Here is a 17045-nt window from a genome sequence, read left to right on the forward strand (position 1 = left end):
TTATTTATTGTAAATAACAGTGCATATGAAGTTGACATTTGTATAATGCATTTTTGTTTCAATCCATAAGACTTGGTTCAGGTCACTCTCTAAAGAAAGGCTGTCACGCACAATGTGTGTACTTTTTTTAATGTAATTAATGGAATGTTGTAATTGTAAGTATTAGAATGCGAATTCATTGTGTGAATATTAAATTTCATTTAGATTTGCTAGTTAGGTCCCAATACATCTTTCATCTTTATGTTGAATAACACATACCAAAAAAACACTTTTAGTACAATGTAGGGTAAGTGCACCTTTTGTTTTAAGTAAGTTGGCACCTTTCTTTTTCATAAATCACTCCTCTTTTTTTTTAAAATTTTTTTTGTTCTTTTTCTAAATGTAAACGACAAAATACTTAAAATACATAATTTTCTTATTAATGAGTTAAATAAGAAATTAAGTGGTTAAATAAAAGAGGAGCACAAATGTGGTTCTCGATTTAGTGGTATATTTATGAGTAAATGCACCAAATTCAACAATGTCTTGCTACTTTACCAAAAATTATAAATGGTGATTAATGTGTGACCCTATAAGTAGATGGGGTTTTGAAGAGACACACGTATACTGTAAACTGCAAATGGTACGAGTGCGCACACAGGAAAATGGTACTAACAAGTAGACAGTTTGTGGGCCTCCAATGGGCCAATGATATCCATCAGATAAAACCATCATCTCAAGTCCAATCCACAACACCCACTCGCTACGTCCAGGTTACGGGCCTTACAAGGTCAACCCGATTGGACATCCAACAATTTCTATTTTCCTTTCTATATAAACCAACACACACACACACACACTTGTTATCCATGATAAGAATGTGATGTGAGAAATGAAAGGATTTGGCACCAAAAGGGACGAGAACGTGGAGTAAAAGAGTCCAATTGCATGTTGGGTCTAAGAGGTAGCTACTACCTAGACTATAAAAAGTCATGAGAATGTTATGATGTGGAAGTCCGGCTATTATTTTGGGTTGGTTAAACCCAGTCCATATTGAACCCAAAACTCTCTCAATATCCTTCTTCTTCTTCTTCTTCTTTATATATTTTATTTATCAGGTCATGTTTTGTAGTATGTCATAGTTGGGTTCAATTTTGAAGTTGGACAATATTCTCAAATCTAAATCCAAAGTACCTATTTCCATACATGTACAACATCATTGATTTTAGTTCAACATCAGTGCACCTTGCCTAAAACGCATGGTGTAATATTGGTTTTAATAAAACTCATCAAATCGAATACCCATCTACCTCAAATGCTACCTCAAAAACTCTGGATGTACAGGGGTTTCAAAGACCGGCCCATACAGTTAGTTTCTTTAATTTTAAATTTCAGTTTGATATTAGCTCCATTTATTTGGACATCAAATATTTTTGTTATTTTTCATTGTTTGGTTGCCACTTTAAATTAACATAAATATTTTACTAGTAAAGATTTTTACTATCATTTTTACGGGGGGAAAAAAAAAAAAAAAAAGACTTGCCTGACTAACTACTAGAAGTCGTATACAAAGGCCTATAGTATTAGTAAGGGTAGATTAAACTTTGGGCAAATTTCACACAGATGGAGTGTTTGAGATTTATTTCTTTAATCTCCCTTGAAGTTTGTGTGTATACTCAATAACATCTTCTCTTCATCAAAATTTGTAATAAAAAATTCATAAAATGACCAAGTTGCCCTTACACTCATTTTTTTATTTATTTATTAATTTACAAGATTTTTTTGAGGAGAGGGTAACTGTGGAGGAGAGAGAAAGTAATAAGAGAAATGAGATAAATAATTGATTTTTTTTAGATTTTATGGTATGTTTTGTATTATAAAAATATATTCCATATAAGGGTATAATTAAATTTTTATAGCCGTGGTCAGTGCAATAAACCCCAAACGCTCTACCCAGGTCAAAGTGTAATTTACCCCATTAGTAACTTATAAATACTAGGTTTGTACATAGGCAGCGCAAAGCTTCGGTCAACATCTCTAGGGGCAAAGCGGCTTTGGCAGAAATCAGAGAGATAAGTTCTTGATATCTCACTTTCGGACTGCGCTCCTGACTTGAATAGTGCTTGTGTTGTGGGCACGGGCCGATTTAGGAGTGGGCTTGGGTGCGCTCAAGCCCACCAATTTTTATTTTATTTTTTATTATATCTAATTTAAGCTCAATCCAAAAAATAATAATAATTTATTACTACTATTAACCCACTCAAAAAATTATTAACTCATCCCAAACAATTTCTGAATACGCCCTTAATTGTGGGGTTGATACACTTATTCTAAGAAAAAAAACTTTCAGTCAACTGTTACTACCTTTCCGTCACTTCATAGGGACGAGTAGTTCTGGAATCGTGTGTGTGTGTGTGTGTGTGTGTGTGTGTGTGTGTGTGTGTGTATCTCTTCTAGGTTTAATTAAATTTTAATTTACATAAGATGTTGGATATATATCAGATTATAAAAAATTGTTAGAATGGATTAACAAAAATAATAATATCCCGAACAACTAATCACATAAAAACAAATTTACCAAAAATAATAATTTTTCAAAAAAACACAATTAAAAAAAATTACACATAATTTGAAATCCCATAATATCTTTTTATAAGGTAGGTAGTTGAAACATCAAAGTGTTCAATCATTTATTCAAAATAAAAATTTAATAAGTAACTCATGATTCTTATAAAAAAGGGTAACCTCTTTGTAACATCGATCGCTCTTTTATATACTTTATGTAATGAAAGAAAGTCGAGCACAGTTGTATTAGAACATGATTAAAGGAGCAAAGAACGTGTCCAGTAAAAATATAAGGACATAGCTAGTTTGGGCCCATGGGGCACGTGCCCAATGGGCTCAGCCTAGCCCATTAATTTTAATTTTAATTTATATATATATACAAGTATATTATTTGTAATATATTACTTCATGCCTCTTCTGAAATTTAATTTAAAAAATAAAAATAAAAATCTCCTGAATTTGGACTTTTTATACATATAGATATATAATTTGTAAAATATTATTTTGTACTTCTAAAATTAAATCAATCTATAAGCTTTTTATTTTTTATTTTTATATATACTCATAATTATGAATTTAACTTTTTCATTTTAATCACTTCCATCTCAACCTTTAATGATGTTTACGCATTAATATAACGGACGAATGTTAATGGGTCCCATTACATTAAATATTTAGGTATTTTATATGTGCATGTATGACCGTCTGTGAAGCACCTACACTTCTCCCGAGGGTCCCGTGTCAGTGTCAAACACGTGTCCGATACTTATGTAAAGTGTCCATAAATTATTATTTTTTGGACACAAATGGGACACACAGGATACGAGGATACGTACTCGGCATTGCAAGGTATATATTTTGTAAATTTTTTTTTTTAAAGAAAAAAATGGTACCTAATGTAATTTTAAATGTTTAAAAGTAAAATTTTGAAAAACTTAAAAAATAACTAAACAAACAATAAACTAATAAATGAAGAATATTAAACATGTTAGAAATGTGTTTGATCTTAGTTGTTTAATTTTATTGATAACTTCACTAGGTTCTTAATTACTTAAATTATAAAATGAAATATTTCTTTTATTGCAATATTTTTTTTTGGGAGATTAGATTTATGGGATTGTGAATTTTGAATATATATATATATATATATATATATAATTTTATTTTATTGGCCCCGCCGTGTCCATGTCCAATTTTTTTGAAATTTGTTGTATCGCCGTATCCGTGTTATATCCATATCCCGTGTCATACTTCATAATGATAATCCACTAACCTTATTCTTGTTATTTTCTTTCCTCTTGTAAAAACTCCATAATATAAAAACACCAAGAAACTGAGTGGATGTGTTAACAAAAGGGAATTAAAAACAGCACGACAATGACCACTATTTTCACATGATTGTGCATGCTGATGGATTTTCTTCACAAAAGTAGTAGTCACACCGACATGGTCTTCCATAACCATCACAGTATCCTGCTGTCCTTCCATAGAAATCATAACATGGTGGAGGAGGAGGTGGTGGCCTTCCTCCGTACCCATCGTAACATGGGCCCCCAGGCCGCCCGTCATAACACGACCCACAACACACCCCTATTGGGTAGGCTGTTATCGGTCCAGGTGTAGGACACGGAGTCGGAACCGGAGCCGGAGCAGGCGGTGGCGGTTTGGGCTTTTCTGCAGGCGGTGGCGGTTTGGGCTTTTCTGCAGGCGGTGGCGGTTTGGGCTTTTCTGCAGGCGGCGGTTTGGGCTTTTCTGCAGGCGGTGGCGGCATGGGCTTTTCTGCAGGCGGTGGCGGTTTGGGCATTTCTGCAGGCGGCGGTTTGGGCTTTTCTGCAGGCGGTGGCGGCATGGGCTTTTCTGCAGGCGGTGGCGGTTTGGGCTTTTCTGCAGGCGGTGGTTTGGGCTTTACTGCGGTGGGTGGTGGTTTGGGCTTTTCTGCGGGGGGTGGTTTGGGCTTTTCGGGCTCTTTGATCTCAATGCTCTTAATAGCTTTGCCACCCTTGCAACACAACTTGTCACGAATCTTCTCCGGGCTGCAGCATACTACAGTGATGGTCACCGTATTTTGCTTTTCATCATATACCTGGTTTCGTATTTCTGCATATCGTCCCCAAAATTTAACACATCACATCAACTAAAATAAACTTTGTATCCAAAAATGAAAAAAAACACATGTAAATATTTGATTACATAGTTACTTAGTAGTAATTGAGAAACTCACGAGGAAATTTACAGAGTACTTTCTTGACCTTCTTGTAGCAGCTAGGGCACTGAAGATCAACCTTCAGCACCATTATTGTTACCTATTTCAATATTTAATGGTAAAAAAATTAATATATTCACATAAATTAACAAGATAGTAGAGGAGAATTAATAATCAATTAATGATATATCACTGTTTGGAAAGAGAGAAAATTTGTTGTGCTTTAGAGAGGAAAAAAAAAAGGAGAGAAGAAATCGAGTCAGGTTCTGAAATGAAAAATTAAAGAAATGGTAGATAAGATGATCAAAGAACATACAAATAATCAGAAAACAACACCACCACAAATAGAGAGAGGAAAAAATAGGCAAACCATTTCAGCCATTGGAGTGAGTTGTGAGTTGTGAGTGGTGTGATCTGATCTGAACTCAGAGGTGTGAGTTGACGATCATGTATAATTGATAACCAAGTGATAGAGAGAGAGAGAAAGAGGGGAAGAGAGACCAAAAGTGTCTTAATTGAGTGGTATTGATGTTAATGAAATTGCTTTAAGAATACACAACGACCAATAAGGCGAGAACACGTGCGGAGTTAATTGAAATTCATACGATCATCAATCAATGTTTGTCGTTAGGGGGTGGTGGTGACTGGTGTGCTGGTGGCCTATATTTTCTAGCTGGACTATATTTTCAAATCTAAATCCAAAGTACCTATTTCCATACATGTACAACATCATTGATTTTAGTTCAACATCAGTGCACCTTGCCTAAAACGCATGGTGTAATATTGGTTTTAATAAAACTCATCAAATCGAATACCCATCTACCTCAAATGCTACCTCAAAAACTCTGGATGTACAGTGGTTTCAAAGACCGGCCTATACAGTTAGTTTCTTTAATTTTAAATTTCAGTTTGATATTAGCTCCATTTATTTGGACATCAAATATTTTTGTTATTTTTCATTGTTTGGTTGCCACTTTAAATTAACATAAATATTTTACTAGTAAAGAATTTTACTATCATTTTTAGGGGGGGAAAAAAAAAAACAAAAGACTTGCCCGACTAACTACTAGAAGTCGTATACAAAGGCTTATAGTATTAGTAAGGGTAGATTAAACTTTGGGCAAATTTCACACAGATGGAGCGTTTGAGATTTATTTCTTTAATCTCCCTTGAAGTTTGTGTGTATGCTCAATAACATCTTCTCTTCATCAAAATTTGTAATAAAAAATTCATAAAATGACCAAGTTGCCCTTACACTCATTTTTTAATTTATTTATTAATTTACATGTTTTTTTGAGGAGAGGGTAACGGTGGAGGAGAGAGAAAGTAATAAGAGAAATGAGATAAAATAATTGATTTTTTTTAGATTTTATGATATGTTTTGTATTATAAAAATATATTCCATATAAGGGTATAATTAAATTTTTATAGCCGAGGTCAGTGTAATAAACCCCAAACGCTCTACCCATGTCAGAGTGTAATTTACCCCATTAGTAACTTATAAATACTAGGTTTGTACATAGGCAGCGCAAAGCTTCAGTCAACATCTCCAAGGGCAAAGTCGCTTTGGCAGGGATCAAAGAGATAAGTTCTTGATATCTCACTTTCGGACCGCGCTCCTGACTTAAATAGTGCTTGTGTTGTGGGCACGGGCCGATTTAGGAGTGGGCTTGGGTGTGCTCAAGCCCTCCAAAAAAAAAAAAATTTATTATATCTAATTTTAGCCCAATCCAAAAAATAATAATAATTTATTACTACTATTAACCCACTCAAAAAATTATTAACTCATCCCAAACAATTTCTGAATATGCCCTTAATTGTGGGGCTGATACACTTATTATAAGAAAAAAAACTTTCAGTCAACTGTTACTACCTTTCCGTCACTTCGTAGGGACGAGTAGTTCTGGAATCATATATATATTTATATATATCTCTCTTCTAGGTTTAATTAAATTTTAATATACATAAGATGTTGGATGTATATCAGATCACATAAAAACAAATTTACCAAAAATAATAATTTTTCAAAAAAACACAATTAAAAAAAATTACACATAATTTGAAATCCCATAATATCTTTTTATAAGGTAGGTAGTTGAAACATCAAAGTGTTCAATCATTTATTCAAAATCAAAATTTAATAAGTAACTCATGATTCTTATAAAAAAAGGTAACCTCTTTGTAACATCGATCACTCTTTTATATACTTTATGTAATGGGAGAAAGTCGAGCACAGTTGTATCAGAACATGATTAAATGAGCAAAGAAGGTGTCCAGTAAAAATATAAGGACATAGCTAGTTTGTGCCCAAGGGGCACGTCCCCAACGGGCCCAGCCTAGCCCATTAATTTTAATTTTAATTTTTATATATATACAAGTATATTATTTGTAATATATTACTTCATGCCTCTTCTGAAATTTAATTTAAAAAATAAAAATAAAAATCTCCTGAATTTGGACTTTTTATACATATAGATATATAATTTGTAAAATATTATTTTGTACTTCTAAAATTAAATCAATCTATAAGCTTTTTATTTTTTATTTTTATATATACTCATAATTATGAATCTAACTTTTTCATTTTAATCACATCCATCTCAACCTTTAATGATGTTTACACATTAATGTAACGGATAAATGTTAATGAGTCCCATTACATTAAATATTTAGGTATTTTATATGTGCATGAATGACCGTCTGTGAAGCATGGACACCCCTCCCGAGAGTCCCGTGTCAGTGTTGAACACGTGTCCAACACTTCTGTAAAGTGTTCATAAATTATTATTTTTTGGACACGGATGGGACACGCGGGGGATACAAAGAGGACACGTACTGGACACGACGGGGTATATTTTGTATTTTTTTTTTTTAAAGAAAAAAATGGTACCTAATGTAATTTTAAATGTTGAAAAGTAAAATTTTGAAAAACTTAAAAAATAACTACACAAACAATTAACTAATGAATGAAGAATGTTAACCATGTTGGAAATGTACTTGATCTTAGTTGTTTAATTTTATTGATAACTTTGCTAAGTTCTTAATTGCTTAGATGATGAATTGAAGTATTTCTTTTATTGTAATATTTTTTTTGGGAGATTAGCTTTATGGTATTGTGGATTTTGAATATATATATAAAATTTTATTGGCGTATCCCTGCCATGTCCATGTCCAATTTTTTTGAAATTTGTCGTGTCGCCGTATCCGTGTCGTACCCGTATCCCTTGTCAGTACTTCATAGATGATAATCCACTAAGAAGATGGGAAGGTAAGGTTATTCTATACCTATGGTCAGTGATAGGAGCGAAGTCTTAGTGGTCCCGTTACAATGGTACTTGTCCCACATCACATCTAGATAGAAAGTGAAAGGAGTATAAATAGATGGATATATAACATTACCCAACAACTTAAATTTTTCGGTAAATGTGCGCTTTGCCCACCAGTGAGTCAGACTTAGTTCTTGATCTGGTGCCTCGTCAAGTGTCCTGCCTGAAATGCTTCCTAGTAAGCCACCCGGGTAGGTGGAAGGTATGGTGACCCGACCGTAATGAGAGCCTTGTGAGTTCGAATGGAGGAGAATATTATAAGGGCTACTTGTCTCATATCGAATTCAGATGGAGAGTGAAAAGGATATAAATGTGTAGATTTGTAACATTACCCAACAACTTAAGCTTTTGAGTAAACTTGACTGTCTAAGTACTAGTACGATTTAATGGAGCAAAAATAAATAAATAAATAAAATACATACATACATATATTTAATAATGGTAAACATAACTATTGAAATTTGCTAAAAAATAAATAAATAAAAAAAATAAAATCTTATATATTTTCTTAGATTATCTCTTCTTTTTTTTTTTTTTTTTTTTTTTTCAATGGAAAGGTATTTTATTTACTGATATGTCCCCCCATATCCTTAACGTATTTAATTTACTTATCTGTCCCCCAAATCCCTAACAAAGAATTCATTCATTGTACTAAGAGCCATGGATCTAGAGATCTCCCTACGTCTTTCCTTAGAACAAAAAATTTACAAAAAGAAACAACGACATAAATATGTTTCAATTCACTTATTGATTCTTAAATAAAAATACAACAATCAATATCTATGGCTTCATAAATCTCATCTTTAACTGCGTACTGTGGACTATAAAACCAGTAAAAATTTGTGCTCCATCATATTGTGATGTAAACTCAACAACTCAACTTCTTTACAAAAAAAAGTAATAATAATAACAATAAATAAATAAAATAATTGTGGACTACATATGGTGGATGTATGTAATGACATTTGGGATTCTGGGAGCGTATACAGCGCCAACTTGTTTACGTGAAGACAGGAGGAGATCAATCAACTTTTTTTATCTTTCTTTTATAACCTTTTGTCCTTGCCACTTTCATTTCATTTCATTTCATTTCGTTTTTGTATTATGGATGACGATAACGCTAGCTTATCATCACACGTGTTACTCAGCATATGGCTGAAACATATGGGCCCCACACTTTGGCATTTGAAGATCCTGATAGGCCTTCCCAGACCGACCCATAAATTTGGTTTCCGTGCATCTCTGATCACTGGGGCTTGGAATCAAAACCATGGGCTCCATTAACAATAATTCATATGCATGCTATGCTATCCACCCAAAGGGAATTCTATGAAGAAAAAAACACATAAAAACAAAAATTTTCTTTCATCATCATTTTATTTTAATTTTTTTTTTTTTTTTGGGGATTATGGAACCGTATCGGATCCTCTCTTTTGCGTGTTCATTGATGTAGCCTTTTGTGCATTAAAAAAATACATGCCTTAAAAGATAAAATACCGACAACATATCATTATTTTATGTATTAGTTAATTTAAGTAATTGATGATCATTTAACAAATCCTAATAATATATTAGTTAATGATTATTTAAATATATGAATTAATGGTGAAAAATTAAAATTTTATCTATTGGGTTATAGTTAAAAAATAAATAATATGAAATATTTAGGAAAAATTTCAATCCGTGGATCTAATCTAATCCGATTCGTCATACAACGGATCCAATAACGGATTGGTGGGAGATTCAAAATTTTCCAATCAGTTGGAATCGAATTGTCACCCCTAGTTTGTTGTACCAATGACTGTGTTACATCAGTTACAACTAATAATTTCTCTTTTCTAAGAGTTTTAACTTTTTAAGAAAATAAATTTTAATATTTTATTATTATATTGATACTGAATTATCAAATATGTAGTGTTTATGTTTACAGGTGATTTGCTGAAACAAAAAACAGGAGTAACGTTCATTTGTTCCTTAAATTTTGTAAACGGGAAATAAGGAATCTAGTGTTGCACCCATAAAAAGTTTTCTTCTAAATTTTCTAGTTGCAGTAATAATAATCAAGCACTTGAAAAGATACCTTCCTAAATTTAAAATCTGGTGTTCTACATCTATCACCCCAACAAGGAAGGGAAGCATTATAAGATCTTTCATTCGGGTTAAAAGAGCCCAATGTCTTGCTAGAGACGTTAAAGACTAGCAAAAGCATTCGTAGAGTGTCAAAATCCTATTCCTCCTTCATTTCTATCTTTCATCTTATTTCTTGCGAAGTCTAGATACTTGTTTTTGGTTCATATGCATTTAAAGGAACTTTAGTGCAATTAAAACTCATAAAACAAGACTTTGATACTTCGAAAATATAATATAATAGCAGATGCCTCGATAGTCCAATGGTTAATGCCTCCGGTAGATTTTGGAAGTGCCAAACTTCGACTCTTTGCACCTACTAATCTAACTTCTAACTTTCTTGCCTTGTACAAAAAAAAAAAAAAAAAAAAAAATACAATAGAGCTAATTAGAATTTCAATTACTGTTAAAATACAATACAATAAAGCTATTACTGTTGGCTATATATACATATGCATATATTTAATGAACCAAGTGGTTGTCTTTAGGGTTTTGATTTGGGCCAATTTCCATGATTTGAATCAGAATGTAAAACAGAGAATCAAACACTGTAAGAGAGATGAAACTCGAGCCTAAGAGAGAAACGAACTCAACATGCATTTTTATCAAAGTACAATAAAAAACGTGTGTATTGAAGAGGATTCATGACTTTCATTATAATGGCATGTGATCCTCGTATTTGTAAAAGATATATATATTTTTAAAGAAATAAAAAATTAAACGTGCTCTATAAAAGTACCCAATTATTAAGAGTTTAAGTATCTGTAAAAACTGGATAAGTGTGAATTATTTGTCAGTAAAAAAAGGTACAAAAATCCGGTTGCATTGCTAATATTTTAACACCTTAATGTCAAAGTAATCACTGACAAAGTGATGCAATAATATTTACAGTTAAATTTTTATACTCCTGCACTCAGCTCCAAATTAATTTTTTAATAAAGGAAAAAACATAATTATCTATTCAGATGTAGTGTGTAAAAGTATTAATTTATTGTCACTATCGCCGCGTTTATGAATGTTACTGCTAAGGGCTATCTGTAGTACTGCTTCATCCAGAAATTTGTTTTACTGAATGCAACTTTAGACTATAAGTTTTACCTAAAAAAAAAAAAACTTTAGACAATAAGGATAAAGAAAAAGCAATTAAAATAATATTAAACTTAATTATAAATATTTAATATTTTGGTGAAATATACTCAACTAGTTTGATATTTTAAAAATATTAGCTAAATATGCCATCAAAAATAGTAACTCTGTGATTCTCCTCTAACTCTTAAATCGAAAGATTTGATAAGTTGGTGTGTTAATTTTTATAAAGCATGAAAAACAAACAATACCTCTAAAGTTGCATTTCTCAGTCTTTACATCTCAGCCATAAATTAATGAAGACTTTTCTTACTTTTTTAGTATTTGTCGTATATACTCTGATGGTGCTCATTTTCCTTTCAATCATGTCCAAAGATCAACTCCGTCTTCCACCAATCAGTAACATGATCATATATTTATATATATAGAATAGTATGGTATTAAAAGGAGGGAGGAAATTCGTGTTATTGAGTCATAATCGTATGTTAATTTGAGAATATTATATTAAATTGTTCAATTCTTTTAATAACTATCTCCAGAGCTCTAAATATTAACCCGACATGTTTATTAAATAGATTATACGTGAAACCCGTTTAATGATCTATTTAAAAATAAATAAATTATATAATTTAAATTATTAATAATATTTAATAAAAAAATAAATATTAAAAAAAATATAAGTTTTAATCAACCAAATTACTAAATAGTTTCTAATTTACAAAAGATTAAATTATAAGACACAAGTTTATATAATAATTTCAGAACTTAAATAGAAATTTATTTATACAATATATAGTTAAAACGTGTATAAACAGATTATACGGATTAAACCCTTCAACCCAAACACGATACGATTAACTGAACCGATTAATTATATTGATTCATTTATGATTCGAATCCGTTTAAGGTCAACCCAAATTCGTATAATTTGTATTGTGTAAAAATCTTGTTGGCAAATCGTGCAAACTTTTACCAACCCTATTTGAAGGAGGCAATTTATTCATATACAAACTATATAGCAAGAATCTTAGATGCATGTGGTGAATAGCGTATTCACCCTTTAAAGTGTAACCCAATCCTTTCCTTTATGCATATTTCTAGAATCTCATGTAAAGGTCATGTTATACCTCATGACTAGATGGTCTTATAGGTACATATACGCATCTAATGATATATTCACTTCATTTGAAGTTAGATGTGGTTTTGGAAACAATGTGAGTCACAATTTTTCAAGATGATATTTAATTTGAAACAAAAAATACACACACACGGACGGAGTATATACGAAAATTACATAATAGTAAAAAAATAATAAAGTAAATGACTGTTCTGTCCCGTTCTTTAATATTAAACAGTTGTAAGCTAAGGGCAAATGATGAGATGCTGAGTCAGCTAAAGGACGTTTGTCCCCTGCATTAAATAATTCCACATCAGATTGGCAGTACCAACATTTTACTTAAATGTCTTCCTTCCCTTAGAGAGAGAGAGGAAAAACAAAAGCAAGAGAGAAGTCTTCATTGCTTGTGTATTATATACCTTCACAGTACGTGAACCTCAGATACACAGAGAGAGAGAGAGAGGGTAGAGTGTATTTTGAGAACTTGCCAAGATATGGGCGAAGTAAGTGTCATTCTTTCGCCTAAACTCTTTTAATTTTCTACCTATTAGTCAACAATTAATACTCTTTTCTTTTGCATTTTTGACAAATTTAGCAATATTTTGTGGTCAATCTTAACTTATTTTCGCTGTGTAATCCTAAATTTTCCTTTCAAATTGTTCAAGTACGTAGATCGATGTACTTAAGTTTATAATTATGATCATGTGTTTGTGAATTGTGATCGATCCGTGGGATATATATTTATGGAGATCTTATAGCTCAAGTTTTGTATATTCTCTTAAACCAAATATATATTATATAAAATTAAAATTAAAATGAAAAGTTTCTCAGACATATATATTGGAAGTTTAATTAATTTAGCTGTACCTGTTGTATGAATGGAAAGGAGAAGAAAGAGGAAGAAAAGAAGGAGGAAAAGAAAAATGAGGAAGGTGGGACAGAAGAAAAGAAGGATGAAGCAAAGAAAGAGGAGGAGCCACAAGAGATCGTGCTCAAGGTTGATATGCATTGTGAAGCTTGTGCCAGAAAAGTTGCGAGAGCATTGAAAGGATTTCAAGGTCATTTTCTTTTACTTACTTCTTTAATTAATTAATCTCATATATAAGTAGCTAGCTAGCTCTTTTTTTCTTTTCTTTTTTTAAATTTTAATCCCCACATCCATATATCTCCCTAAATTAAACTTAGAATCACATGTCTAGAGATAAAAAGAGAATTGTTTATTAACCATGGTTAGGTTTAACTAATTAATTAATAGTGCAAAATTGATCTTTGAAATATATATAGATATATATATATATATAGCTTAACTTTTAGATGGACAAAATATCATGTTTAACACGTTTAAGAAATTAGAAAGTTAATGTGATTTTTGATTATAAATCTTTTTAAGTAGTAGAGTAAGTAGATTAATGTAAATATACTTTAATGGGCAGCAGGAGTGGAGGATGTAACGGCGGATTGTAAGGCGAGTAAGGTGGTAGTGAAAGGAAAGACAGCAGACCCTATAAAGGTGTGCGAGAGGATTCAAAAGAAAAGCGGTCGATCGGTGGAATTGATTTCACCTTTACCAAAGCCACCTGAGGAAATTAAGGAGGAAAAGAAAGAAGAACCCAAAGAAGAAAAGAAAGATGAGGTAGTTCATTTCTCCCATCCATTTCCTTTCACCTCTAGCTTTTTCCATCATATATTACATTTTCACTGCATGCGTAGAATAAATATATGCTGCATAGCATTTAATTAAAACAAAAAATAATAAAAAATTTGTGTTCACCCATTTGAATAATTTTCATTTTATTACATATAAAAACAGTCATATATATATATATATATATATATATATATATATATCTATTTTATTTACCTATGTCTATAGATTTAATAATAATAAAAATTTAACTAAATTGATTATGATACAAGTTAATATCAAAATGTTAACAGCCTCTCAGATGGTAAAAGTGCTTACATTCCTCCTCCAGAATTCCGAATTATGAGAACTTTATGCACTAGCCTTTATGACAGGAGGTGACTTGACTCACTCAATTGAACCCAAGTTTTGCAAACCCTAAAAAAAAAAAAAAACTTTTGAACCCAAGTTGAAATGGAGTGTGTCATTGCTATAAATATTGAAGATGAATCACCAAGCTTAATTTGGGGGGCCCGGGTAATAAAGTTGAATTTGGTTCGGCGTTGTGAGGGCTCCAGCTTCTCTGCCGGTGCAGTGCTACTTGTGACTGCTGCCCTTCCTGAAAGCAACAGAACAAGTTTACCAAATGAAGATTGGCACATTTTACGAGGATTTTATAGAGCTGAGTCATGAGTCATGACTCGTGAGCTTGCAGAGGCTTGACCCAGGTGGACCTGTGCACCACTACCTGCCACAGCCAACCATGTGCTTAAGACCTCACGGGTCTGCTCTTTAGATTTGAGTTTAATACATCTTTTGATAAACTCTTCTATCCAATTTGATAGTGACAACCTTGTCATTAATTAGAGTAATGGAATACGTTGTATTTTATCTTGAGAAAAGAGTTTATGAATCTAATACTTAAATCTGATTATTTTGATATTTTTTGTGCACTCATACGTAATAAGCATAATACGGTGCAAAACATAGATTTCATAAAAGAAGTTAAGGGGAAAAAGATCATAATTAATATCAATCATAAGTTGATCCAGTCACTAAACAAATTAATTAACTGTACTTCCTTTAAGATTTCATGACAGTATTTTTTTATTTTTTTATTTTTTAAATGGTTGCTGCATTTACCGCTAATGGGTTACGGAAAAGTACTATCGACTCACTTCATAGATAATTTCCTTGTTTGGGTACAACATTTGTGTTTGAGTTTTCTACTCTGACCATTTAAACTCTTATATTTGTAGTCTTTATTGTCAATAAATAGTTTTGTTAATTGTTTTGTACTCTATTTCTTGGCATGCATTCAGCCTCCTCCAGTTATAACAGTTACACTGAAAGTTGGAATGCACTGTGACGCATGTGCTCAAGTAATACAAAAGCGAATCAGAAAGATCCAAGGTATGCCCTTATTTTCATTTTCTTTATTTTAAAATATTTTTTGCCAAAGCTTAAGCAAATACACACGCGTACCAACAAGTCAACCTTTCCTTTAAAGAGAAGAGATCGTACCATTATTAGACATTGCTCATTGGTAAGTAAAATTACATATTCTTTTTCTTTATGTTACCTATATCTGTGCTTCAATATCTAACCTTCAAAGCCTTTTTGTTTTCTACTTCCCCTTTTCCATTTTATCGGCTAACTTTAACCCAGACTTGATACTTTAACTTTATACTGCCTCAACTGTCAAATAAAATCGAGGTCTTGTAAGAGTAACCTATTCTCAATCCTTGAGGAACAAAAAGGACTCGTGTGAATGCATAAAATTGGAACATAAGTATAATGTAGTAATGGGCTACGTACCTTAAAAAGATCACTTTACAAAGATTTTCATAGAGCGAAGTACAAGCTACTTGCACATGAGGACACTCACAGTATGCTTGTGCTCTTAATTAGTCGTTGGATTGAGAATGTATACATACATATATATATGCTTTTTGTTCTGGTACACACTCACCTACGTGACAACACCGTCATGATAGATTTTCCTTTGTGATATAGCCAACACCTTTTTGTTCAAGTCATGATCTGTGATTAGGGGTGTCTTTCAAGTCATGATCTCAGTTTTCACACAAACATGTCAACAATTAAAAACATACTTGGGAGCATATGAAAAATAAATAAAAAGTATATAAATATATACACATATGCTTAGGGACATGCATATGCTGAAAGATATAAATAGATAGTATAAAAAATAAAAAAATAAAAATAAAAAATAAAAAAACATATAGATATTCACTATAGTGATCTAGCTCCATTCTAGCTAATAGCAGTTGCTTCATTTATAATCAGAATTCTATTTGATATATAGATGGTTTCACATCAAGTACCTATCTTAATATTTTTTGTTATATAATTGCTACCAATTTTGGGGAGGAAAACCTTCAAGGCAAATGAAGTCTCAAAATATACAATATGCTATTTAGACATGAAAATAATTATGGATAATAATAATTAGACATGAAAATTCTTTAGCATATATAATTGCAATGGATTGCAGGTGTAGAATCGGTGACAACAGACCTAGCAAACGATCAAGTAATTGTAAAGGGTGTTATTGATGCTACTAAACTGGTCAATGATGTGTACAAGAAAACCCGGAGGCATGTTTCCATTGTGAAGGATGAGGAAAAGAAAGAAGAAGAAAAGAAAGAAGAGGAAAAGAAGGAAGAGAAAGAAGGAGAAAAGAAAGATGGCGAAGAAAGCAAGGGAGAAGATGGCGATAAGAGTGATATCAAGAGAAGCGAATATTGGCCTACAAAGTACCACATGGAGTATGCTTATCCCCCTCAAATTTTCAGTGATGAAAACCCTCATGCTTGCTCTGTCATGTAACTTAATTATCACTTTAAACCATTTCCGAAGTATATTAGACTTTTTATCTATGCAATTTTCCATGTACTTAAATATATGGTAGTAATAAGCTATCGATCCTCAATTGAGGATTAATGGCATGCCATGTCTTTTTAAATTATTCAATGTCATGCTTCTTGAAATGTG

At 32.0% G+C, this 17045-nt stretch overlaps 2 protein-coding genes across 5 annotated transcripts; one reads left to right on the top strand and one right to left on the bottom strand.

Annotated features, from left to right (window-relative positions):
- Positions 1 to 3859: 3859 nt before the first annotated feature.
- On the bottom strand, positions 3860 to 5287 carry LOC132268071 (leucine-rich repeat extensin-like protein 3). 2 transcript variants are annotated; one of them, XM_059768841.1, is made up of 3 exons: positions 5118 to 5287; positions 4766 to 4847; positions 3860 to 4641 (listed from the first exon to the last, which is right to left on the bottom strand). In XM_059768841.1, exons 1-3 carry the CDS (start codon positions 5127 to 5129, stop codon positions 3935 to 3937), a joined length of 801 nt encoding a protein of 266 aa, XP_059624824.1. In that variant the 5' UTR covers positions 5130 to 5287; the 3' UTR covers positions 3860 to 3934. The 2 variants fall into 2 exon arrangements, with proteins under 2 accessions (XP_059624824.1, XP_059624825.1); XM_059768842.1 differs by having other exon boundaries at positions 5064 to 5126.
- Positions 5288 to 12726: 7439 nt separating this feature from the next.
- LOC132268034 (heavy metal-associated isoprenylated plant protein 7-like) lies at positions 12727 to 17041 on the top strand. Of its 3 annotated transcripts, none has more exons than XM_059768840.1 (5): positions 12727 to 12906; positions 13296 to 13461; positions 13840 to 14036; positions 15350 to 15440; positions 16546 to 17041. In XM_059768840.1, the coding sequence occupies exons 1-5, from the start codon at positions 12898 to 12900 to the stop codon at positions 16878 to 16880; spliced, it is 798 nt and encodes a 265-aa protein (XP_059624823.1). In that variant the 5' UTR covers positions 12727 to 12897; the 3' UTR covers positions 16881 to 17041. The 3 variants fall into 3 exon arrangements, with proteins under 3 accessions (XP_059624823.1, XP_059624822.1, XP_059624821.1); XM_059768839.1 differs by having other exon boundaries at positions 12728 to 12906; positions 13290 to 13461; XM_059768838.1 differs by lacking the exon at positions 12727 to 12906 and having other exon boundaries at positions 13263 to 13461.
- Positions 17042 to 17045: the final 4 nt, after the last annotated feature.

This window comes from Cornus florida, unplaced genomic scaffold, assembly GCF_030987335.1.
Source record: "Cornus florida cultivar Cherokee Brave unplaced genomic scaffold, ASM3098733v1 CherokeeBrave_3.0.0_Hap2_Chr01, whole genome shotgun sequence".
NCBI classification, from domain to species: domain Eukaryota; kingdom Viridiplantae; phylum Streptophyta; class Magnoliopsida; order Cornales; family Cornaceae; genus Cornus; species Cornus florida.